Source organism: Blennius ocellaris, assembly GCF_963422515.1.
Source record: "Blennius ocellaris genome assembly, chromosome: 1".
Taxonomy (NCBI): domain Eukaryota; kingdom Metazoa; phylum Chordata; class Actinopteri; order Blenniiformes; family Blenniidae; genus Blennius; species Blennius ocellaris.
In genome coordinates, this window is record NC_137650.1 from 22,906,232 (window position 1) to 22,932,880 (window position 26,649).

Here is a 26,649-nt window from a genome sequence, read left to right on the forward strand (position 1 = left end):
GCGAGTGAGACCAGCTTTCCAACCAGAGGCTCTGAGTGGGAGGCAGCATAAGTTGGTTTGAGAGAAATTTAACAACAGAGGACAGGAGGCTGAGGCAATGTCTCATCCATGCTTTTTTGACCTACCATTAACCTGAGTGTACTTGAAGCCTGGCAGCGATGGCGGCTCAGCTGTCTGATGTGTCCTTCAGCAGAGCCCAGCTTCGCCTGCCTGCTGTGCAAGTTGGCATAATTGAATTTAAGTGAGTGAAGTTAAATGTGACAAAATCCTGAGTCATTCATCAACATGACTGATGCCTCTCCATCAGCAGTCAAGGAAAAAAACAAACAAACGGGGAACCGAATTAAATAGCAGAACTCTAATATGACTTTGATTTAACAGCATTTTGCACTTGTTTTTCGTGACTGTGAAATCAAAGTGTCATTTTGCACTTAGGTTTACCCAGATGTAGTGGATATGAGGTAAGAGGGCAGTGTCCATGATAAGTACTGATGTAAGACCGGTTCCTGGAAGTGCTACGACAAGGAGTCGACTAATATATAGGTGATATCATGATGACCTGTGAGTGTCTGCATGACTTCACTTTCTGGAAACTTCATCCAGTGTGAAACCTGCAGAGCATTTGCTGTTAATTAGCAGAAGTTGTTCGTCACAGCAGGGTTGGAGAGTCTCCCGAATTCGATTAATGCTTGCAGATTTGAACTAACCTCCCTGTGTCTTCCGCCAGAGCGTCCAGTGAACGCAGACCAGCAGGAACGGACTTTGCTGAAAGGCGTGTTCAACGTCAGGAAAGGCAAGACGCAACTGCACAAGTGGGCTGAGCGGCAGGTCATTCTCTGTGGCACCTGTTTGATTGTGGCTTCGGTGAAGGACAGCCTGACCGGAAAGATGCACATCCTGCCCCTGGTGGGGGGAAAGGTGAGAGTTCAGTGTTTGGACATCAGGCAACACAGAAAAGGCGCTAACCTCTCTGTGTCCCCAGTGTGCAGCTCATGCGCCAGACTGTGTGTCGATACGCTACAACAACACAGCTGTGTTGAAGGGCTGGATGAAGTAAAAAGATGACACACTGCAGTGACACTTGTGTCATCAAGCACTCAATGTCTCAGTCTCGTGGGTCCGAAATAATAATGTTTAGCAAGATTAACTTGTCAAAGGTCTTTCACAAACTTTGTTTTGTGTCCCTCTTGGCTTCATATGAGTTGAAATGATGTGCTCATTCCTGTAATAACTGTCTGTGTTCAGTTAGGATCCTGAACTCAACACGAAATCCAAGGTATTTGTCTGAAACATCTGAAATTTGCCGTTATCAAACCTTGTCTGTCACGAAACTGAAGACGAAGATGACACTATCCAAGTTGTTTTCATTAGACAAGATAATAGCCAGTGATGTGACATACACTGATCACCCATATTATTAAGACCACCTACCTTCTTGATCCAAAGCGGCTTGAACCCTTCAGGTTGTGAGGTGCTGCACTATTTGGACTATGTGCATCAATAAGTCACAACCAGGTTTTCCTTTCTTGGACCACTTTTGATAGCTATTCAGTACTGCATACCAGTATCAACCCACCAGTTACAGCTTTGGGATGCTGTGACCATGTTGTTTTGCCATGAAATGCTTCAATTTCGATGACAACATTTTCACTTGCTGCCTCACATTTCCCATCCAGTATTCTTCAGTTCACTGGTCTGTGGTCATACTGTCATAACTGATGGGTTTACACCTTGATGCGTAGCAAATCTGCACACGACCACTCACATCCATGTCGAATTCTGCTGCGGCGAGAAAGTACAGAGTGTTGGAATGGAGTGTTTTTGTTGTGGAAAACAAAAACACAGCTTGTGAATTATGTTTCTGTAATAGCCGCGTACTTACCTACCTGCAGTTAACAAGGTGTTGACTGTTGAGCAATAAAGTTTACAACATGTTGGGGGGGTTATAAAATAAAAACACTCAGCAGCAACATTCATCATCTGACATGGTTTGCTCCCACGAACATGGCATTTGAGTCTTAGTAGTAGTAATTTTTTGCGAGACGAATCAGTTTGACTGTAACTGTGAAAGAAAGTGATAACGTCCCTCCACCAGTCTTGTATTTCAGCTGCGTGCATATTCACACTGATGGTGCATTTAGACTGAAAGTGGTATTCGAATTTTTCATGCTCTAAAGGTGAAAATGATGGAAGGCATTTTTTAATAAAATCCATCACACTTTGACCTGGCTTATGGTAACACAGTTAACCACTTCATTAATGATGATTAATGGCAATTGCTCAAGTCCTGTTTCAGCTCATATGAATGGTTGTTTGAAATACTATTTGAAACAACTTTGTGAAAAGGGAAAAGGTTAGTGTTCTGTCCTCATCGAAGACAATTTTAAAAAGCAGAGAAAATGTTGTTGTTATGGGCCCTGAAGCATGAACTATCCTCCAGTGCCGTTACTCGACTGAGAATTGGACAGTTTGAAGTCGGGAGGTGTGGCAGTAAAAAGAAGCCAGCTTGTTGTTTCATTTTAAAGATGGCTGCATGGAGTGTTGTTTCTAAAGCATGTAAGGGTTTTCAATAACTTCTACAGTGCGGCTGATGCATATGAAGTGACTTTGTTCTTATGGATGAAATGTTATATTTCTCAATCCGTTCGTCAAATAGAAAGTGACATCAAATTAAGCTTTGGTTTCTTGAGTTGCATTGTGAGTAATACAGGCTGTCACTTTTAAAAAACATATTGAAAAATATATCTGCTTTTGCCGCATCCATTGTGATCTTTTTCTAAAGTATGTTGATATCATGAGTTTAGCAATATTATCCAATAATAATATTTAATGTTTGTACAGTTCTCCTTTTTCTCTAATGTCTTTTTTTTTATCACAGCATGTCAATAAACTAGGATTTTTATTAAATGTCAGGCAACAATACAGACTCAACTCTTTGAAATAAACATTGAGGATGACAGAAAGTGTAATTCTGTTCACAATGAAATATTTGTTTTGATGTTTGTTTGTTGTTTTTTTTTCTCATGGTGGTCTTTCTCATCATATCCTTGAATTATCTCTTTATTGAGGTGGAGGAGGTGAAGCGGAGGCAACACTGTCTGATGTTCAGTTCAGCTGGATCACAGGCCCAGACATACTTCGTCAACTTCGACACACTCGCTGACTACCAGCGATGGCATCGGCAGGCATCAAAAGTAAGCCAGCATGTCCAACTCTTTAGGTTCATTTAGGAGGCCATATGTAATGATTTCTGAAAAATATTCTTAATATACATTGTATGGATACTAATTGATACACACATTGTTTTGAATTTGTGTCATATCCTAGTTCTTATAAGAGAAATCTGCCAGTTCATTTGCTCTGTTGTTTAAAAAAAAAGAAAAAAAAGGTGCTATTGTTCCTGTCCTGCTCAACTTGCTTTGTCTGTAATATCCTAATTAATGGCTGTTGTGCCACAGCTCCTTCCTGGAGCTGAAACAGCCTCCGTGAGGGCCTCCACTGAGGCAGAGCCAGCACACAATTAGCCATGGACAGAAAGCCAGCAGAAAAGAACAAAAAAAAAAAAAAAGACAATCCCATTAGTTACAGATTCCTGCTAAATCCAGGATCTCTCTCTCTGCCATGGTGGTATGGATTACTGAGTTAGACTTGTCCGGTAGCGCACTGTATTTGTGCTGTATCTTAGACTGGAGGTTTCTATGGATACAGCAGATGATGACCGATGAAGATTTTCTGTGGATATGGGCCAGTGTTTATGCTACACTGCATAAATTAAAAGCATGTGTGTATGTGAGCATGAGAAAGGAGGAGTCAGCAATTGCATTTGTACTTGCAAAAAGAGCAAGGCCTGATTAGTGGAGAGCAGGGATACAAGACGGAGCTGAATGGGAAGTTGAAATCCTTTTTTTTTTAAATCACCAGATTAGCCAAAATTTCAAAATTAATCATCTCACTTATTATTTTTATTGTTTTTTTTGTTTTTTGTTTTTTAGCTCAGTACAAATCAACACAGTCCATTAAATAAAAATACTTTTTAATAAACTACCCAGAAAAAGTAAAGTTTGCCAGACCACAGTCAGACAGGAAAGACGCTTTTCTCCAAAATGATAGAAAAGTGGTTTGTGGCAGCTATGCAGACGTATGAATTATGGTCTCCTGTACCGTAGTTATTTAAAAAGAAAAATCAACTATTATAAAAAAATAATTGCACTATGATTTTGCAGTAAGTTTTTTTTTTTTTTTTACTAATGCTCTCTTTACATGAAGTTAAAATGGAGAATGAAACATTTGCTTGCATTCAGCTGTTTTAGTCAAGTTTGTGAAAAGCTTCGTGGTTCACATCTGTAGGAACTGATTGAGGGTACGACAGTGAATTGTATGAACCTAATCTCTTTACACTGTGTCACAGTGTTTCATAATTACTAAGCAAGTTATCTAAAAGCATGAAATCTGTCCTATTTTCTCTCCGTTTCCTCTCTCCACCGTCACGTCGTGTATTTACTGTTTTTTTGTTGTTTTTTTTAAAAGATGAGCTGCTTTTTTAAAGTGGCTGCCAGATGAGTCGACTTTGTGGGAAATGAGCAGTTTTGTCTTTGCTGTCTCTAAAAGCAGTGACGTGATGTCATGCTCTGCTGAGCAGCCGTCCTATTTTCTGGGTTGCTGCACAGTGTGCAGCCCTGTAGTTAATGGAGGAGACAATCCTCAGACTGGATTGGGCCAGCACAGTTTGGTATCGTGCACTGAAGAGCTCGCTTGTAAACAATCATTCCTTGGGTGATGGAGGGTCTGCAAAGCTGCAGCTTTTGCAAGAAAATACTTGGGGAATAAATTCCTCTGAGTGACAGTCAACAATGGTATGAACAAATGTGATAAAACAAATATGATGTCCCAAATGTAGATTCAGACACTGACTCCTTCACACTTTTGTTAGGAAAAAAGTGATCCTCTGCATTCAGTCATATGCTGTTCAGTCATCGGCATGACAAACTACAGCCTTCAAAAATGACCATACACAGGCAAATATATAAAGTACATGTTGTGTTGATTGTATCTAATACAGTGCAGATGAATTGGACTATGAAAGCTTGATTAAAATGTACATAGACCTTATTTTTTAGCTCCATTGCAGCAGTTTTTCTGTTCCTGATCATTGGAAGGGGGTGGTATTAACAAAACTGACCATCAGGTGATTGTGACAGCGTGGGAAAGTGGGAGTGACTTCGAGGAAGGAGACGCAAGGAAATGCTATTGATAATCATTAGTTATTTGACACCATTTTCACAGGAAAATGACCAGATGTGTATCACGAAAGAATAGCTAATGTTTAGTCATAATTTAATAATTAATAATTTAATACAATTTGCGTGTACTATTTCAAAACATTTAGTTTTTTTCTCCCAAACCTTCATGAAATTCCAACTGTATATTTATTCCTTGATTGGTGCTACATGGCAAGAACTCTCAACACATCATGCTTCTTTTTGTGTGTGTGTGAAGGTGGTGTCTCAGACAATCAGCCTGGTAGACCTCTCCTGCTACAGTCTGGAAACGGTTCCCGAGTATCTGTTTTACAGTCAGGATATCACCCACCTCAACCTGCGACACAACTTCATGAGCCTGCAGGGTCCTGAAGGTCTGCTCAACCTCCCCAGGTATTCACTCCATCATTTTGTTGTTTAAAAGAAATACAGTTGTCCTTCATCTAGAGCACATGGATCAAAATCTTGAGGGGTCTTAAGTTATTTTTGGGCCGTTTTTGCATATAATTCATTCCTCTGAGCGCCCAGTGGAGTTGCTGTTTAGATGCTCAGGACATTTTAGATTTAGCTCTTTATTCATTTAGTTAAAGAAAAACCTTGTTAAATAGCTGCAGCAAGTTAGATGACGTATCTTACAATAATAATGTTGAAAAAGTTATACTGTTAAGCAACAACAACATGAGAACGCTACAATTGTTGCCTCAATAAGTTTCCAGCTGCTTTTGATGCAATTTTGATAAACAAATTAAATAGATTCAAAAACGTTTCCTCCATGTGTTTGACTTTTATGGCATAAAACAGAATTTAATTGCATGTATTAATACGCTCCTTGATTTTCCACTAAATGCATCACTGTTCTTTCTCTTCATCAACAAAACCTTTACTTCTTGTTTTATGGCTCAACCTCAATTCACTGACTGAATGTACTTATTCTATCCTATTATTGACATTTTAAATCGGCTCTAATGTGCAACGTGTCAAAAAGACTTTCACATCAGTCTCCTCCGTCTTATTTAGCATATTTATAAAAAGTCACGGATGACTTCATAACCAGTCTGGAGCATAAATCAAGTTTACAATGTTGGCAGGGCAACGATAGGAAGTGAAGTTATAGTATCTGATCTCTCACCTGAAATATTCAGAGTGTGTGTACTTCACAATTCACTTTTTGTGAGTAATAATGAAGCCACAATTCTAAAAAAATTCATTTGCTCCTTAAACTTATTTCAGGCATTGTAATTGTGCTACATAGTGATGTTGAATGGAAACAGACTATCGTTGTTTTTATCACCTGTTCTAACACGTTTTTTTGATCTGTTTACAACTTGTCTGGATAAGTGTCTCATTAAATAAGTGTTTTCTTAATACCTTTTCAATGTTGTGTATGCTCTTCCTTCTGTCTTTAGGTTTTCCCAACTGAAGAGTCTGAACTTATCTCACAACCGCCTGGGTGTTTTTCCCGAATGTGTGTGTGAGATCCTCACACTAACTGAGCTCAACCTCTCTTGCAACAGTCTCCACAGCATCCCAGTGCAGATTGGAAATCTTCAAAAGTGAGACACACAAAACACAATGTGTGCAGTTACAGTATATCCTTATAATATGTACAGTAGATACGTCAGTACATGCATGCTTCGCAGAACACACCTCAATTACATTAGAAGTGTGATGTGCATGATGCAAAAGTGAAAGTTGCTTTGTGAATGTCATTATATATTTATATAATAGTGTTTGCTCGCACAAATAGACTGTAGAATGCAGATTTCTAAACAATGGATATAATTACAAATGATGCAAACAGATATTTGGCTCCTCCAAAGTAAAAATAAGCAAAACATGTATATTTGTCTTTTCTTTTTTGTAGCCTACAGACGCTGTCTTTGGACGGAAACCACCTCAGCTCGCTGCCTGAAGAGCTGGGTGGCCTGTTTCAGCTCAATAGCCTGGGGCTCTCGTTCAACAACTTCTCTCACATCCCTGCTGTGCTGGAGAGATTGAGCGCAGTGGACAAGCTGGCCATGGCTGGGAACGGAGTGGAGAGTCTGGAGTTGTGTACTTTGGTCAGAATGAGCCACCTGAAAAACATTGATCTCCGGTAAGAGGGCGATCAGCGAACAAACAGCTCTCAGCCTTGTCCATCTCGTCTGACTCAATAAATCAGCCCATCTGTTATTGTGCGTGTAATGTTAGGTCAGTATATTTAATGTCAAGCGGATTTGCCATTCGCTGGTAGTCAGTCACTCATTCTCGCGCAGGTGGCAGGTGGAGAATAATTCAGCACCGTAATCAATCTTGAAATTCTCTCTTTTCTGCGCTTTTCTTCCTTGTTGACACAAAGACAAATGTCCCGACACGAGCACTTTGCCTTACCTTTCTATTTCACATTTATTTATAGAGGCCATATTTGCTGAGAACAAATACCTTTTCCTGCATTGCACTGCCTCTCGCCTACATTCACACCTGGGTGCTGCCCGGATCTGTAGTCACACACGCTATATTTGCAGCTCCATAGGAACAGTTGGAGGCTAAGTGTTAAGGGGACCTCTACGCTGAGTAATGAGGGAACAGAAAACCCTACCTCGTGTTTTTCCTACCACTCTACAGATGAAACCAGTAACCGCTGTTCTCACCACAGCCAGTTACAGTAATAACTCGATCTTTGGAGTTAAGTTGTGGTTTCGCGAGGGTGGACGCTTTCAAGGCACAAGGTGCAGCTGTAGTGGATAAGTAGGTTGGAATTTCTCATAAAAGTAGAGTCGTGGAATAACACGATGCATGAGATCACAGAAAGCCTTATTGATGGAGCAGCGAGGGCTCAGTTAGTAGAGCCAGTTTCTCTCAATCAGAATTGCAGGTTTGATCCCTTATCTGTCTACATGTCGAGCAAGACACTGAACCCCAAACTCTTCCCAATGGATGGATTGAGTGTCTTGCATAATCTGTGTATGAATGTCTGTATCAATGTGACTAACATTATAAAGCACCTTGGGGGCTAAATCAGTGAAGACATAGATTCCATTTACCATTTAATCTCAGCCTTGTGCCATATCAAATGGGCATGAGATTTGAATTAGAATTTGTCTTCTGTTTGTTCAATTAATTAAGGACAGTATGTGCATATTTTGACTCTGTATATTTTACCCCAACAATGTATGCTGGCCACCTATATCACCTCTGTAAGATTTGGAGGCAAACATATCCTGCTATTTATGTTGAACTGAGGCTTTATTTTCTACCCAAGTAGAAGCAGAACTATGTAATAATATTTATTATTATTTAACTCCTTGTTCTCAATGTTAAATGTAGCTTGAATGGGATGCGATGGGTAAAAAGTGAGAGTCTCGAGGCAGTGAACCAGGTGACGCAGCTGGACTTACGAGACAATTGCTTGGACTCGCTTGACCTGAGCTCCATCTGCAACCTGGAGACTCTGCACTGCCAGCGTAACCAGCTGGGGAGCCTCACGCTCAGCGGCTTCACACTGCGCATGCTCCATGCCAGCAGCAACCGTGAGTCAAACAGAGCATCAACTATCTGCCGTTTTTGCCTCGCTGGTTATTTGTCTTATTTGTGCAGACCCTTCCTTCTAATGACACATTCATTTTCAACCACACATGTCACGATCCAGATGTGCAGTAAATGGGGGCTGCTTTTATCTACCCACAGGCCTGACAACAGTCAACATCTATCCAGTTCCGAACCAGCTGACACACATGGACCTATCACAGTGAGTTCTGGCTGCTTTAAAAAAAAAAAAAAAAAAAAAAAAAGTGCTAATGGTGTGTGAAAACTGGTTTTGGTTGTATTCTAGGGAGCGTGCATTAGTGCAGTGGTGCAGTGTTTCTGAATCAGTGAATCACTTTCCATATTGAATTGAATAACCTGTGCTTGGTGAAAGAATAAACAGTTGATTCAGATGAGTGTCTCCAGATCAAAAATGGTGTGTTGCCAGAATCTATTATGCAAGTATTTTTTTTATTTTTTGCTTGATGCAAAATGTAATTTTTTTAAAAAGTTTTTAAAAAGCCTTTCGTTCAGATTGTGTGAATAGCAGTTTGGACTTTGAACTATCGCAGTCTCTAATGGCCAAAGCATTGATGACCATGCAAAACCAGTCTCCAGTACCTTGTAGCATTCTGTATATAGCAGAAATGCTAAATGAAGGCTAAGACCACTATATATTTTAATGTTATAATGACTTAGCGTGTGTCAATGCTTGCTCGACCATAAAACCAGTAAAACTTGAACTATTTCATATGTAAAGCTTATAATTCTTTGACATGTACAACAAGATTTTATCCACAGCTCAGTGTAAACATTTATCGTGGCAAATGTGGGCCTAATTTTGCACAGTAAATCTACATTATGTTAAAGGTGAAATGTTCTTTCCTTTGTCCTCCCACCTGCAATTTTTAAAAACACCTACAACATCTGTTGCTTTTTTTTAACTTAACCTCCAAAAAAATGGCTCAAGTTAGCTGTCGTTCATTAAACACAGATCACTGGCATACCTAAGTTATGCTGGATAATATAATTTTGGCCCAGTTGTGTTCACTGTAATTTCCAAACTGCTTATTCATCCGTTCAGTAATGACAACTTTTGTGTGTGTTTGTCTATGTATGTGTGTGTTGAGACAGGAATCTCTTGGAATACCTTCCAGACTGGGTGTGTGACTGCAGAAAAATAGAGATGCTCGACGTCACAAACAACCTCCTGTCTCAGCTTCCTTCCAGGTTAAGAGTTTTTGTGAACCAATCCTAAACTCAAATTGCATGTCCTTTGTTGCGTTTTTTTTCTTCCAATGTAGTTAACCTTTCACACTCATGTAATCCACAATTGTCTCTCCTGGACAGAATTAGAAGATCAGGTGTCATGCGCTTTTCTTTTTTTTTTTTTAATACCTCTTTTGCTGAACGGCTTTTCATAACGCCTGCTTTGTCATGGTAGCGGAACCATGGGGAGAACCAGACACAAACAATAGCTGATATCACTTTCTTTGTGAAAGGCTATAACTGTGCTTTTTAGTTTCCTCTCCATCAGCCCTGAGCACAGGCATTTGCATTTGAATGAAAGAATAAAAAAAAAAAAAAAAAAAAAAGCTTTTGAAAATTACATGATATTCCTCCATCCGCTGTACCCACTCATAACTTCTGTGATGTTATCATGGGTGAACAATAAGCTGCTGTGCGAGTCTGTATTTGGCAGCCAAACTGACTATGTCACTGATGGATTGGTACACGAATAAAGAGCTTCACGAGTGGTCAGTTGACACAGGGAAAGACATGTTATGTTGCATTTTTGTTGGGCTGTTCTCTCTTTTCTTGCCCTAATCTCACTCTAACATATCTGTTGGCCTTTGACAGACTGCTCAACAGCTTGAGCTTGAGGAAACTGCTGACGGGGAACAATCGTTTGCAGAGAGTGCCTGACCTACTTGACCACGTCCCTCTGGAAGCTCTGGACCTCCAGCACAACAGGCTAGCCGAACTTCCGGAGAGTCTCTTTTACAAGGCCTTAAAGTGAGTCCTTCCACCAATTTCCACTGCAGAACTTTCACTTTCTTTCTCTGTCTGTCTTTGTTGTTTGGGCAGCATGTACCATAGGTCAATTTTTTGGGAAGTTAAGTGTAGATTGTTTGAAAGAATTGTGGTGAAGATCAATGTAGCAGTCCAGACTGTAACTGGAGCTTCATTTGCTCTTCTATTTCCTGTGTGGTAAATCACTTAACACCCATTAGCAGTTCAGATGCTCTGATGCACTTTACTGTCTCTAATGCTGAGACAAAATGATGTTCCTGATATGATGTCTAAAAGCTGCAGAGCAGACTGTGGCAAAAGTGGTTGCACTCAAAGCTGATGGATGCAAGCATGGCAACAAGGATGATCTGAACTAATACTTAGATTTTCATATGTGCAAAAAGCCACAGAAAGGTTTCAACAACCATGTATGAGTGATAACACTCCTGGTCCTGGAGGGCAGCAGTCCTGCAAGATGACATCGTGTCCCAACTTTGACATAATTGTTTGTAATGAATCGCTCACTCTCAGGTTTTATGGTGACATATTCTATAAATCCAGGTGTGCTCAGGAGTGAACACCTCTAAGTTACTTTCATGTTGTCTGACTGTTTTAAAATAGTAGTTTGACAAGAATCACTTCTGAATTAGTCATGTAAAGGTGTTATTACTTTTTATAACTGCATGTCATACACACAGTCGATGACCTAATGTCACTATTTTATTAAGAATCATCAAAGGTCAAATATGCTGTGATTCCTCCTGGTCCAGATTCAACACTACCAAAATCAGTTTTTTTTTTTTTTTTGTTAACTTTGTTTCTTCAGTGCATTGATAACAAGAGTAGAAGTGAAAATAACATAGATTTCCCTATAATCAGCTGACAAAGGAGAGAGACTCTGTGATGTACAATTATAACTGCACCATGGTTTTCATTGAAGTACCTTCAATAACCTTTGGTGTATTTAATGTCAAAGAAAATGTCAAAGTAATAATGCAGTGCAACTCTGCCGCATAGATTAAAATTTACTCAACACAAGCACTCTGAGATCTCCTCAGTTGTACCTTCCATATTGAAGGTATCAATGTACTGTAATAAATCATAATAAAAACTGTCCCTTTGACCCTGTAAAGAGTGGATCATGTTACACTTGTTTTTTTTTTTTATAGGTTTCAAAATGCGTCATTAAAGGACTGATGTTGAAATGATGTCAGCTGGCTCACAAAGGGACATTTAGCGATGTTTCAATGAATGGGTGTCATTGAAAGTTCTCTGCACAAATTTGTCATTTGAAAGTCACACTGTAAATACAATGCTATTGATACACTTCATCCATTATTTGTATAAATATTTATCGTAACCCTTTCAGTCTTGCAGTCCTGATTAGATTAAAGCTGATGTATTGTTGTCTAATTAATTGTTCTTCCTCACAGCCTGAAATACTTAAATGTGTCAGCCAATGCCCTGGAAAGTATTCCTCCCAGCAGCCAGTCAGAGGAGAGCCTCAGCACGCTCCAGGAGCTCTACCTAACAGGAAACAACCTGAACGAGAACTGTGGAGCTCTGCTGGTCGGACACCAAAACCTGCGGGTCCTTCACATCGCTTATAACCAACTGCTCTCGTTCCCAGCTAGGTGTGTTTACCTTCTATGTCGTTCTCAAAGAAAAACACTATCTTAATAACATATTTTTATATTCTTGTTCTGTCACCACTGACAGGATCCGGCATGCCTATTTGTCATAGCCATAACTTGTAAACCGCTAATGACAGCTACAACATTAAAAAGCTAGAAGACAGCAGGGAAATGAAGCTTTGAGTCCATGTACCAGTCATTACTGCGGCAGAAGTTTCAACAATGTGTCACATATTTGGAACATAAGCGTCTCAGTAAAGTCAAAAACTGAGTGATACTGAATTACAGCCAGGTGTTGAAAGATAAAATTACCCAAAATCATTAAAAGGGGAAGGACTGCTCTCTTCTTGCATAGCTATTCTATATCCATAAATGTAAAATAAATCCAAGTGCCCTGAATATAATCTTGGATCTGAAAGGGTTCAAATAAATAAAGGTTGAAATACTTTACTAGAATGAATAAGATGTGTAGTAATTGTCAAAGTTTAATTTATAAAATGTAAAAAACACACCTAGATCACCTACATCTAAAATGTGTATATAGCCCTAAGTTTAGCCATGTTTTCTTATTAGTTCATGTGTCGTAAATGTGTTGCAAATTATTATTGCGGCTATTTAAACACACTTTCATGTTTGGTTACTGGTGCTTTTTCATTCTGTCTTCACTGATAAATGATAATTTTCTGAAATGTGAAGTAAATAACCTGACATTTTTTAGCGGTAGTATAAAATCAATGTTTTGATATAAGTGACCATTGTTTAAATACATGTAGGCAGATTGTTGACAACAATTTTCCTCTCATTTATCATTTCTTCTCATTCAGCAAATTTTTCATTTTCAATGTCTGTCTGTCTGTCTTTAGTAAGCTGAGCAAGCTGGAACTGCTGGAGGAGCTCAATTTAAGTGGCAATAAGCTAAAGACTATCCCCTCCACCGTGTCAAGCTGTAAGAGGCTGCACACCCTCATAGCACACTCGAATCACATCACTGTCTTCCCAGAGATCCTCAGCCTGCCAGAGATCAAGGTCAGACTTTGGTTTTGCTTCTATTTGTGTGACCTGACCTCTGTGTGTGAGTGTGAGTGTGAGTGTGTGTGTATGTGTGTGTGTGTGTGTGCGTACGTGTGTGTTAAGTATGTTTTAGCTCTTGTGTGCTTTGTATGTCCTTAGCTTGTAGACGTGAGCGGCAATGAGCTGATTGAAATCCAGCTACCTGATTCGCTGCCTGCTACTCTACAAGAGCTGGACCTGACAGGCAACAGCAGCCTCATACTGGAACACAAAACTCTTAATCTCTTCAGGTGAGTCACTGGACCCAGATCCAGGTCCACAAACCGCAGGGGAAAGCATGGTGTGAAATCTGAGCGCTAACATCTTCATTTAAAACCCAATGGTTGTTGTAACACAGTATGAATATAGTGAAAGTATGTACCGTATGCCCTGTTTTACAGTCACATCACCACCCTGAAATTGGACCAGAAATCCACAACAACAGCTACAGACACACCTAATCTCTCAACTCCATGGAATCATGGTTACTCTGAAATGAGTGGCCAAAGGAACAAGTATGTATGTCTTACTTGTTTATGACAGTAAAGAGTTAAACTTTTGCCCCAGGCATTTTCAAAAAGGGTCTATGTTAGAGGTTAATTTGTGTCAAGGCAATTTAACATTTGACACATTTCACACGCTGTAAATCAGACATAAATAAATGAGTAAATATCTTATTGACAGGCATCTTTCAGTAAATATTTTAAAGGTGCCCAATGCTTGATCTTGATTCCTATAGCCGTGTAATGTGCATCACAGTTTGAGAGCCAGGTAGGTCTGGTATCATCCAAAGTCATGGCCGCCCCAGAGGGCAGCATTGTGTCTGTTATCAGCTGTCACCCCTTGCTGTTTCCACACACTGTCACATACTGAAGTATGCATGAGGGTGAACACGCTGATGGAAGGTGTGTGTGTGTGTGTGTGTGTGTGTGTGTGTGTGTGTGTGTGTGTGTGTGTGTGTGTGTGTGTGTGTGTGTGTGTGTGTGTGTGTGTGTGTGTGTGTGTGTGTGTGTGTGTGTGTGTGTGTGTGTGTGTGTGTGTGCGTGCTGGGCAGATTGTGTGTGTCAGTGCTTGCAGTAGACCGGTTCAGAGACCGCGTGGAAGCGTGCTATGGTATCTTTGATGGAGACCGTAACGAGGAAGTGCCCCGGCTGTTGCAGTGCACCATGGGGGACGTGCTGTGTGAGGAGCTGCAGCACTCCAGTGTTGACGATGTGTACATGTGCAACACTTTTCTGACCTCACACAGGTAAGGCAAACATTCAAAAATGTTCATCTTTCCCAGTCATTTAAAAGTTTTTGGTTTGTCTTTATAAAACACAAAGAACTCTTATTACTTTCTGCAACCAGCAATTATAAATCACAGCTTTCTTTTTGCGCAATAGGAAACTTGGTATGGCTGGGCAGAAACTGGGTGCCTCTGCCTTGCTCTGTTTTATCCACCGTGAGACGTCAGATCCTGGAGGCCACTTCAGTCTGACTGTGGCCAACGTGGGAACTTGTCAAGCTGTGCTGTGCAGAGATGGACAACCTGTTCCTCTTTCAAAGGTTTATAATCTTGAGAACTGCGCTGATGAGATGGAGCGGGTTAAACTCAGTAAAGCCATAATTACAGAGGTATGAAAACACCGTCTGTAAGTCTGTTATCTTCAATATAAGGGCTAAAGCATTTATAAGGCTATTTTGAGTACCTTTCATAATGCTTTTTTTATTAGTGATGTAAATATTGTACAGCTGTATAATTACCTGCAGTTATAATGGATTTTTTCCCTGTTTTGTAGGATAACAAAGTGAGTGGAGTAACATGCTGCTCTCGCCTGCTGGGCTGCTCTTATTTATCTCCCTGGGTGCTTCCGAAGCCCTGGGTGCACACGGAGCCACTGTGTTCCCAGGATGATTTCTTGATCTTGGGGAATCGAGCGCTGTTTGAGCGCGTGTCCTACCAGGAGGCTGTTTGCACGGTGCAGGCCGTGCGAGATCCATGTGCTGCTGCCAAGAAGCTGTGTTCACTTGCCCAGAGTTACGGTTGCAAGGACAACATCGGGGCTGTGGTAGTGTCCCTCCATATCGGGGAGGACAGCTGTACTTGTGAGCCACCAGTCTCCACCACTGAACCACGAGGTCCCCCTCCTGCCCCAGTGCCTGTGTCTGTGACTCCGGGCCCCAGTGACACAGTCACACTTTCATCCAGCAGCGGTATTGTCACTGAGTTCAGCAGTGAGACATCGGCTTCAGAGGTTGGTAGTGAGGCCGGGTCCACCGCTTCAGACGAACACCCGTCTTCTGGACCGGCGTCCCGTCCAGAAAGACGCTGCAGCCTACACCCTGCCACTACACTCTGTGGGATCATGGTACCAGGCTCAGTTAGTACAGGAACCCACCCAGGCCTGTTCCAGCGGCAGCCCTCCAGCGCTACGTTCTCGAGTAACCAGTCTGACAACGGCTTGGACAGTGATGACGAAGCTCCACTGGAGGGTGTTATCTCCAATGGTAGCAAGTTAGAAGTGGAGGTAGACATTCACTGCTGTGCTTTCCAACTTCGGTCAGGGGTACCTCAGACCCCCAAAGACTTGGACCTTGAAAAGCGAGGCTGTGACTACCCCAATGGCAAAATGCGCAGACAGAATAGCGTTGTGGTTTCTGCTACAAACGGCTGCCTGCTGGCTGTATGTGGTAGAGAGATAGCCGACCTCAAAAAGTCCCCGTCCACATCCAGCCTGTTCGGTAAGAAACTGTCTAACGGGTCAGTTGTTGCCCCTGAAGACAGCCATAATCTTATAGAGGTTGCTCTAGAGGCTCCCAAGAAGAAGTCTGGCTACTTCACTGCCCCAGCGCAGCTGGATCCAGAGGACCAGCTGATTGTGCCTCCGAGTCTGGAGCAGGAAGTCAGAGAGCAGCTGAGAGGCCAGAGTCCTCTTATCTCAGGCCCGTCTGCACCGTCTACACCCACCTCCTTAAAAGATTCTGTGTGGGATCATCCGCACCCACCTGCTTTTGCCTCCAACCTTGTCCCGGGTCCAGGCCCAGCTCCCATCCTACAGCGGGAAGTCTATGATACTGCCCTCTAGAGGAGGGGCACTGCACAGTGCCATGTGGCGACTATTCTGTGTTTTTGCCATTCTAGGGAAGAAGATTTTTTCTCATACATTTGGGATTTTGCAGTTAAAGTTGTACTCAAATGTTGTGCGAGGATGACACAAGCCTGTTGGACCTAGGTAGTCGTTCAGTCACTAAGCAATGCCATGCCAATAGTATGTGGTATAGCAGTCCATGGTCTAAGTATCCACCAGTATAGCAGTGAGTAAAGAAGCCTCTTCATACCAGTTTGACAGGACAGCTGGCTCGCATGACAAAAACAAGCCTGACCTAAAATGGGATACCTCGAATGTTTGAACATGTCAGCAGCATTTCCCTTTACTTGGAAAGCCAAGCAGTGTGAAGTGTTTGTGAGAGATCGTGTCAAATCTCCTCTCCGGGGGCTTTGTGGTCTCTCAGGTCCTGGAGAGGAGCCCTGTAACTGAAACTCAAAAAAAAAAGTGCCTATTACAGATGACACAACCTAAAGCTCCCCGCATCCAAGTAGTGCTTGGATTTGTAAGGTTGTTAGCTGAGTTCAGAGGAGGATGGTGTCACCGAGAGGCCAGCTTTGGCACAGATCGTGCTCTCCTCCTCTACCTGTGGTTTGAAATGAAACCAGACAGAAGACTTCTGAGACACAGAAAACTAAAATATGTGAAGATAATATTACTGCATTTACTTTGCCAGCTTTGTTCTGGCTGGGCTTTATTTTTAAGATTCACACACAATGATTACACATTCTTCTAAAAATGATAAATCAGTTCTATATAATCTAGTGCACACTGAACTAACAGCCAGCTGATTTGGTGTGCTTAAGCTGCTGACGTGGTTTTTGAATAGTTTTGCAATTTAGAACAAAGCAGTTTCAAAGTCATTCAATTGTACAGAGCTGATATGTTGTGGAGTTCATGAATCCTTATAACAATATGATATGTGGCAGTGCATGATCAAACAAGCACCTCAAAAACTATACTTATAAGAAAAGAAAATAATCATTTCAAATAAAGCACCTTTATGGCAATTAGAAAGAGGATGGGAAACATTGCAATGTTTGGTCTTATCTAATTTCAGTCAAGGCACAAAACATCTGAACAAGAGAAAAATATGAGCAGTATTTGTATTGGCTGTTTATTTGAAAACATCCTCATAGATACTGAGATTGTGCAATTGAGTCCACTGAATCTTTGGAGGTTGCTACCTTTCTTAATTCATCTGCATCCCTGCAGATCCATTTGGCTATTGACATTTTTACACCTCAGAGTATCTTTTTTCAAGCTTCGCTGTTGAGTGTACTGCCTTCAATCAGGGGATCTTTGGGCATTTATTCATTAAATGAAACTACAATAGTTTGACCCTGTATTAAATCTAACTTGGCCTGTGTCACAAACACAGAGGTTCGTGTCCTAAACACAAACTGAGTCTTGTTATAATTTGATGCAGATCTTCTCTCCATGTTTTAGCACATGTGCTATTTTGTCATTAAGAAGTTGTGTTTGTTTATGTATAATCTGACACAGGTAATAATGAAAGTTAGCAGCAGTATCAGGAATTTCTGAACGAGTGCACTGGTTCAGTCACTTTATTATCATCACTTTGTTGATGTATTATATGGAGAACAAGTCATACCCATGAAAGCAAGAATTGCATCATTATTTGGTCAGGCAGTTCTTCTGCAGCCCTGGGGTCCTCGGTTTCTGCAGTCTTGACCCGGTCTACCTTGTGCCAAAAAAAGAAGGCAGCTCTGTGAGGCTGCTGCAGTTGTGTGAAGGCTGAAGCTGGTTCGTTGCTCATGTTGGTGATCACTGCATTTAGATGTCTCTTTTATTTTATTTTTTTGGCTTCCACTTCAAGTTGGTTGTGTTTCACAACCATGCATAGCTGGACCTTTCAGTATTCCCTTTTAGCCTTAAAGTACCACTGCTCAGCATTTAGCCCTCTGTTCAGTTCACCACATTCACGTCTTGTTTGTGAAGAAGGTCTTTAGCCCCGAGGGTGTTGTTTTCTGTGCTCCACATGAATGAGTAAGATGTCAGCGATGAAGCCTTAAAAGATGTGAGCGCGTGAATGTTGTTTTTCTTTTCTGTTGTGCTTGGTCTCCTTAAGGGATTAAACACTGGTAAATGCACTTTGTACCTGGAAATAATGATATTCACACATGTATATTTGAGTTTAGCATAGAAACAACTGATCCTCATAATCTGTTGGGATATTATGGCTTCCTACAGTCCATCACCTCCTTCTAACAAACAGTGGAAATTAGGGTTATGTAACATGACACAGTGCAAGTTTATTTACGACAGTAATTTTTTTAAATGTTTTTTTTTCTTTTTTTTTTATAAAATGACAAACACATCTTATTTAATAAATGGGTTTGTTTACTCTCAATTACACCTGTTTCTTTTTCTGGTAGCATAACTTTTATTTACATATTCAGTGGCAAACTCTACATAAATGTCTCAACATGTTTCAACATTACTCTTTGTCTCCAGGGCAGGGAATAGCAACTTTGTTTATGTTGGGGCCACAAAACCGTCATCCTGTCCAGCAGAGGGTCCAAATTGTTGCAGATAATTTAACAATATATGAGAACTGGAGCTACTTATTCAATGTAAGGAGTGAAGTTAATGGCGGTAAATTCAGAATATTGACTCAAAATGCACGCATTTGATCATTTAAATTTTAAAAAGCACTCGGCCATATTGTTTAACTAATAGTTGCACTTTGATTTACATATGCTTATTTGACTGTCTTCCTTGCATCACCATTTGTGATTTTATATATATATATATATATATATTGATGTATATAAGATGATATAGTGGGCCACATGTGGCCCACGGACCACCAGTTGCTGATCTCTGCCCTCCAGATGTGAATAATGAGCTGAAAATGAAACAGTCATTACAGTGTTTATACTATTTGTGTTTCGAACTGATATTTGGTTTTATTACTTTATAGAAATTATGTCCAATATATATTAAAAAAATCTATATATATGTTGTACTAATGGCATGTAACGGTAACGGTCATATAATATTAATGATATAAAAAGTTTTGCCCTCTCATGTTGTTATGGTTTAAACATATAGTTCTACCGCAAAACAACAGTGCTCTAAACTTTTGAATTAGAAACCACATTTATTGCTCAGGCTAATCTAGCTCATTTTAAATTCTGTGTAGGAGCTGATTCTGCCCGTGTGCAGATCTCACCGAGACAAACACACACACTGATGTACATTGAAGGTTGCCACAGGGGGAGTTGGGGGTAAGTCATGATTGGGATTAATATGGTAAATATCTGAGATTTTTTTTTTTTTTTTTTTTTTTGGGCAAGGTTTTACTTTCCTCAAGTCTTCAGCCGAGACAGTGATGTTCACTAAAGATCTTGGGAATTCCCTTGTAACATATGCAAAGTTTTAACTGTAAATATACAATTGTATATCAGAGCTTCATTTTTCATCTAAAATGACAAGAATCCTATTTTTAAGTATGTCTGAAAATTAATATTGACTGGTGTGTATGTGTTTGGTATTTGTAGTCGGGGCTCTGTTCTGTAAATTACATTGCTATTTTTTTTTTTTTCTTCAGTATGTCTCATTGGCAGTGGAGTTTTATTAATTTGATCCTGGCTGCTAAGTCACACTGGGACTTTGTCACACTTATGGTCCATTTTCATACATGGTTGTAACGTCACTGTGCTTTCATTTAATTTTCCAGTTGATGCCATGTATTCACTTAATGTCCTGTCTGATGTACAAGTCCAACTTGAAGTAACAATCCATTGGTGGAGTAATTGATGTGCATGTACATATGCAGACTGTATGCACAGATACAAGAAAAGTGAGTGCAGGGTACATTGCAAATATATTCCCTTTAATTTCTTCGTGGAAGGGGTCGAGTATTACAATACCTGAGAATCCCTTCATACACCAAAGTAGAGGGTTGTCTATTTGACTCTGCTTCGTCGTTTTTTTTTTGTTTTTTTTAAACCGCTGATTAATTTAGTAAGGGATCATTTCCTGTTTGCACAACTTCTCAAGCTCTCTGTACAACCTTGTTGCAAAATGTCTGTGTTTGTGTGTAGTTCAAAGCTTTAGTGCACACATGCAGTAAGTGTATGCATGCCTGTGTGAATAGTGACTGACTGTAATTGTGTGTGAACTGTGGATGAAACTGATAGGAGATGCTCCAGTTGTCTATCATGTGACCAAAGTAGCCATTGTTTAATCATACAATTTATTTCTGTATTGTTTTCAAGAAATGCTTGAATACGCTTTTTTTCTTCTCAATGCCAAGAAGTTAATGTTTATTTTTGTACTTCATTGTTTCATGCAAATTTATATTTCCCTCTCAGCTACAGAATATAAAGTGATTGGTATTCTGCAGAAGACTCATTATGGTACTATCAAAGGTACTAACTATAACTATATTTAGTGTTAAAAGCATGCCCTGAACATAAGCCAATATTTAAAAAAACAACAAAGTACTTAAAAATTATGATTTATTTGTACAAAATAGAAGAGTTTGGAAAGCACTCGGCCATGTCACACAATTTTTTTTTTCTAGCATGGTGTTTACTGCTAGAATTTACTTTTATGTTTAAAAATGATAAGAGGACATTATTTAGAAACAAAACTAACAACGAGCACTTTTGCTATTTGCCAGACAGAATTACACACATTTGAGCTCTGAGAGTGGAAGATTGTTATTTTGTTTTCAATGCTGCTATTAATAGTTTTTTTTAATAACATTAAGCCAAGTAGCAATAAAACTTTTTACTGTGATTTTGTTTTTGTCTAGTGTCCATTTTACTCAAAATGTTTTGTCACAATTTCACATCAGACTAAAACTTTGGACAGTTTAATCTAATGATTGATGATTATATTTGTTCAGTCATATAATCGTGAGATGAAATTGAGTGAGAGTTTTTCAAAATTTCCAAGCAATGATCAAAACAATCGCTTCCTACTCTCGAAAGATGGTGGGGAGTATAAACATGATTTGTTAATGTGAATTATAAAATTTCGAAAATCATCAAAATGTGAACATTTGTGTGGGGGATAACAGTTTGAATGAGTTTTTTTACACATAAAACTTCAATTATCAATAAGGATATCTACAGAATAATCTGAGATATGGTAACTCACTTCCAAATGCCGACATATATTTAGTTGAACAGAAATAATTTTGTTTTCTATCATGTCAAATACATTTTAGAAAGCCTTTGAACCTATTCAGTAATATTGTCGTTAAGAATGGTTGTAATTATCCAATACCTTCATATTACTTCATACTCTTTTATGTTCCCTAGTTTAAAAAAGATTTGCTTTGCAGCTTAAGCAATGCATATGCCATCTATTGGCAATGCTCAGAATGACAATTTATAATTGAGTAAGACATTCCAGAGGCATAATTCTTCGAGGAAAGTACACAAACTGTAATATGACAGCTATTATCATTTTTTTTCTTGCAATTGATGTAAACATTGCAATAGAGTGTGAAACATCATCTGGCTTTGACAGAGTCCAAACTTTATTTTGTAGTGAAAAAAGGATTAAAAAAAACCCCAAAAAACAACCAAGTCCAGTTATCAAATTTGTGTTCCCACAAGATATTTCCAGATTTTAAGTACAAAATAACAAAACACTAAATATGATGCCAAAAGCTGAAGATGTTAAGCAGGACCTCTTCCCTCAACACAGAGTTAAAGACATCCAGTATTAAGTGTGCATTTACATTTAGAACTCCATACATTTAATGACATGAAGCCTCTCACATTAATCAAGCTGCAGCATAATTATCATGCTGTATTTCGCTCACATGCAGAGGAGATCAGTTGAACATACAGAAAATAAACAATTGAATTACAAGTTATTCCACGTTATGAAAACGACATGAAAAATTATTATTTGCTTTGTGAGCCATGTCTACACTCACATCACAGTATAAACTAAAAACAATTGTGCAAGATGTTTGATTGTGATTATTATGGCACTGGGTAAAATAGAAAAAAAAAAACCATTTCATGGAAAGCTGCATTTTGAGATACTGTATTTTTTGATTTTCATGGCTCTTACAGTTGATCTGTAAACAATGTAAACTACATAGAAACATTTTGTATTGAGTTCTGAAAAATAATTACTTTTTAATTTTAATGTAAGTTTTTGCAATGTGCCTTTATTTGCACTGCAGTGACACATAGTGGCAGGCATCGACTGACATTTCAGTTAGTTTTATACATTTGTGAATGCGTAAATAGATGCCGTCAATGTGCTTTTGTGTTCTCCCCAAATATCTCTCTACCTGGCATAATGTCCAGATTACCTGCCTAAATATGACAATAACTCATTAAAACAATGTACCATGTCAGCAACTTCAGATTCGTAGTTAATGTAACAAACAGTAAACTACTTAGAGATAAAATGTATAAAATATTAAAAGCATAAAAAGTGGATTATAGGAACTTCACAATGGTAACATTTAAAATGAGGTTAAAAAAACATGTCACGGGGGATTTTCTTTGTCTACTTTAGGATTAAAACAGTATGTTAAGAGTAAAACCTACTTAGAAATGGTTCTTATTTGTTCGTTTTGCTTTTTTTGCTTTCGCACTGACCTGAAAGCTCTGACTGCCAAAACTGCACCGAAGATGAAAACAAACACCCCGAGGACTCCGAAAAGTGCTCCTGCAATATCTGCACCGTGGTACTGACACTCGAAGCCCTTGTGCCCTTTGCTTTTGTACATCTGCTCTCGTTCCTTACAGATGGGACTGTCATAAGTTTGCTGCAGTTTAATCAAATAGAAGGCCAGTGCTGGAATATAACCGAGGGCAATCAGAAGATTGAGCAGTGCCTCCACCAGCAGCACTGGGGGGGAACGGTAAGGCACTCTGAAAATCCCCAAACCAAGCATGACACAAGCGTAGATCATTAAAACTCCACCACAGGCCATGGTGAAGACGTACGGCGGCCGTTTGAGCTGATGAAATTCTCGGTCAAGCCTCTTCACCCGCTCGGCATCAGGTCCTGTGAAGGCGCCCGCTCCGCCAAAGTGATAATAGTAGATTCCCCCGAGGCTGGCCAGGTCACGGTATCCCCCGTTGTTGCTGTGTGGCACTCCAGCACAGATCACAAGTAGCAGGTTCACAAACAGCTCCATAATCTGGCAAAGGCCTGGGCGACACGACGTAAACACATTTGTTTGTAATGCGATATGAAGCTGTGAGACACAATGAAACAATAGGTCTAAAGAAATTAGATTAAACAGCCAGCACACGTGCAGATATTTTATATTTATAGCTCAACCACCATCTTATACCATGTCTTTTCCAACTCAGCTTTGCAGAATGCTGGAGTCGATCTCAGGGTACAACCTGGACAGGTGAACAGCACATAGCAGGGCAAACACAACTATTCATAACTAAAGACACCAAGATTCCTCAAACAGGTTTTTGAACTGTTCTGAAAAAATAGTATGTAGGGTAAGGTCCAAGCACACTCAAGGAGAACATGTACACTCAGAAAACCCCCTCATGTCAACAGTTTTATTATATATCCAAGTAAATTTCTGTGGATATGGTATTTTGCGCCCAATGACTCTGGGCAACTTGAAAGAGACACAATTCTTTGAGAAGTTAAAACATTATTTTGTTAAATGTATTTTAGAAAGGTGTGTATGAGATTATTTGATAAAGCCTCATGAGCTGCATAAGAAAACATCTCAAACCGACTTTTAATTTCGCTCTAAAAAAGAGGTCGTGTGATATATTGCCTACATTTTGGTCTCAGTACAGATCACACGTTCAATCAATGGCGCTCGTTTCCACATTTGGAACACAAGGGGATTTTCTGCAAAGTTTGAAAACAACTTGAAAATAAGTGTACTTGCCTCTCGCTGTGAGGATGTATCTGAGATTGTAAAGCGCTGGTCTCTGCTGGTCATAATACTCCCTTTCAGAGTGATACAATGAGGTGTTGTCGGACCTACAGAAAACACATGGAATAAAATGAATTACTTCTCTACAGAATAAATCGGTTAACCGCACACACGCACACCAATAACGGTGCCAAAGGCAGTGTTCCTTCGGTGTGGAAAACACAACAGTCAGTGCTTTGTTTACAGTTCACTGTGATCGTGTCTTACAGTCTAGACTGTGCTGCATGGTCGTGGTGCCTGTGAGCAGGTGCCTGCCTGTGGGAAGCAGTTGTTCTATCCCTCTGTCTGTTTTCTTTGGCCCTCCTGTCACCAGCAGAGCCTCTTTCCTCCAGGTCTCTCGGTCTTTCGTTCTGGCCTTGGCCCTCATACACAGAGTGGTCTGTATGGGCGGGATAGTGGCGATCCCTGCTCTTATGCTCTGCATACGCATCACTCCTGTGGTCGTGTCTTCCCCTCTCTGGCATCTTCCTCTGAAAGAAGATTATGGACATGAATCTTGTTAATGACTCTAATAATAAACAAAATACGCAGTTGGCTTGCATCTCAGTATGAACAACCACAATGGGTGAAGCAATGTGAGGGTTCACTTTATCAAAATTAATGGCGAGGTGAAGTAAGAAGAAATGTCCGAAGTTGAAATGGCGTTGACAACTGGCTCCAATAAGAGTAGTTTACCCTAATCATCCAACGACAGACATTTTCCTACCTGAGGCGTGTGCTGTGATTTTCGTTTAGCCTAAAGAAAACAACACCCCACCTCACAGCGCTTCTGGTTTCAGCGTTTCTTCCTGGCTCACCTGTGTTAGGCCACGCCCACTTCACTGGACTCTGACAACTTCCTGCTGTGTATTGGGTCTGTGCACTTTTCTGTCATAACATGCAATTGTTTATTATATTCGTATGTGTTTATGATGTGTTTCTAACATAAATGGCACAATTGAAATGATTCCTACACATTTGCAGGATTGTTGTAAATTTGTCATCAAAGACTTTTTGTTGTTGTTGGTTTGTTTAATATAAAACGAGTAAATGAGACATTTGTGATTTCGGTGAAATGAAGTGTTAAAAAAAAAAATCACAAAAGTGCGATTCATGCTTCAACCCGGACGGGAACGTCCAGGGCGCACGCGGTCATGCTCGCCTCATCTGTTCGCGGTGGCGTTTAACTTCACAACTTCCGCCACGGCCTCAACGCTTTTCAGTATAAAAGAGTCAAACGTGCGATGATATAGTTACTGGGACACACACACACACACACACACACACACACACACACACACACACACACACACACACACACACACACACACACACACACACACACACACACACGCACACGCACACGCACGCGCACACGCACACGCACACAGTGAACATGTAAACTCCGCACAGAGAGCTGAACTGGATAACCTGCAAAATTCTATAGGTGGCAATAGTACCAACCACTTCACTAAGATGTAGCCTTAAACTACTTAAACCAAAACAAATATGTTTCTCTTACAAAAACAATAATAAGCTGAAAACCTGTTACAGAAGAAAATAAATAAACATCACAAACATAAACAAAGAGAAAAATAAGAATAAATGAAACTGTTCTTTAACACAGAACTCAGTTAGTGGTTTTGACATGGCTGATGTTCTTGCAGTCAAAGTGATTTGTGGAGTGAGGTCCAGAGTGTGGACGCATCATTTGAGAGTGATCCAGTGCTTCATTCTAAGAGGGCAAACATGTTTGTGGATATGAGAGGATGCTGTACTAATAGAGATAACCCACAAACAGAACTTTTTACCCCCCAGAACTCTGCTTGTACCCTCTGCTCTTCATCCAAAAACTCCAGGAGACTCTGGAATGGCCTCCCTGCCCACCTGAGGGCTCTGCAAACTACAGATGCTTTAAAACAAAAACTAAAAACCTACTTTTTTTAAGCATTCTCTGAATTGTGTTTTATGTGCTCCTTTTAAACTTCTTTTCTTTTCTTGACCAACATTTTGTTTTAATTTTCTATGTAACACTTTGAGGTGGTTTAAATGTAAAGTGCATTACAAATAAAATGCACGACTACTATTATTATTGTTGTAATATTTGATACTGACTTATTTAATTCAAAATGTCTCACTCGTTTCTATTCTATTATTCTGAAGTCGCGTGGCTGGCCCTCGCGGAAGTACTCGCC

The 26,649-nt window shown here is 39.9% G+C and overlaps 2 protein-coding genes across 2 annotated transcripts in view; one reads left to right on the top strand and one right to left on the bottom strand.

Annotated features, from left to right (window-relative positions):
• phlpp2 (PH domain and leucine rich repeat protein phosphatase 2) overlaps positions 1–16,527 on the top strand; it is a gene marked incomplete at both ends in the record, with an annotated part of 31,349 nt that extends 14,822 nt beyond the window's left edge. The window contains 16 exons of the mRNA XM_080499676.1: positions 728–918; positions 3,069–3,194; positions 5,497–5,651; positions 6,665–6,811; positions 7,123–7,353; positions 8,565–8,767; positions 8,925–8,985; positions 9,897–9,992; positions 10,623–10,778; positions 12,209–12,409; positions 13,273–13,435; positions 13,580–13,710; positions 13,861–13,974; positions 14,514–14,708; positions 14,845–15,076; positions 15,241–16,527. Of these exons, the coding sequence (XP_080355802.1) occupies positions 728–918; positions 3,069–3,194; positions 5,497–5,651; positions 6,665–6,811; positions 7,123–7,353; positions 8,565–8,767; positions 8,925–8,985; positions 9,897–9,992; positions 10,623–10,778; positions 12,209–12,409; positions 13,273–13,435; positions 13,580–13,710; positions 13,861–13,974; positions 14,514–14,708; positions 14,845–15,076; positions 15,241–16,527 (3,689 nt within the window). The remainder of the gene's footprint in view (positions 1–727; positions 919–3,068; positions 3,195–5,496; positions 5,652–6,664; positions 6,812–7,122; positions 7,354–8,564; positions 8,768–8,924; positions 8,986–9,896; positions 9,993–10,622; positions 10,779–12,208; positions 12,410–13,272; positions 13,436–13,579; positions 13,711–13,860; positions 13,975–14,513; positions 14,709–14,844; positions 15,077–15,240) is intronic.
• A 5,580-nt stretch (positions 16,528–22,107) lies between these two features.
• Positions 22,108–25,230, bottom strand: marveld3 (MARVEL domain containing 3). Its single transcript, XM_080501735.1, has 4 exons — positions 25,182–25,230; positions 24,683–24,945; positions 24,428–24,522; positions 22,108–23,712 (listed from the first exon to the last, which is right to left on the bottom strand). The coding sequence occupies exons 2-4, from the start codon at positions 24,937–24,939 to the stop codon at positions 23,099–23,101; spliced, it is 966 nt and encodes a 321-aa protein (XP_080357861.1). The 5' UTR covers positions 24,940–24,945; positions 25,182–25,230; the 3' UTR covers positions 22,108–23,098.
• Between the last annotated feature and the right edge of the window lie 1,419 nt (positions 25,231–26,649).

What these genes read in the sequence shown, in the direction of transcription:
- marveld3 (XM_080501735.1), bottom strand. Translation starts at nt 24,939, where the DNA reads ATGCCAGAGAGGGGAAGACACGACCACAGGAGTGATGCGTATGCAGAG. An exon ending in CATGCAGCACAGTCTAGACT is followed by an intron (nt 24,523 to 24,682) that starts GTAAGACACGAT and finishes TGTTTTCTGTAG; the next exon opens with GTCCGACAACACCTCATTGT. An exon ending in ATACATCCTCACAGCGAGAG is followed by an intron (nt 23,713 to 24,427) that starts GCAAGTACACTT and finishes CGTGTCGCCCAG; the next exon opens with GCCTTTGCCAGATTATGGAG.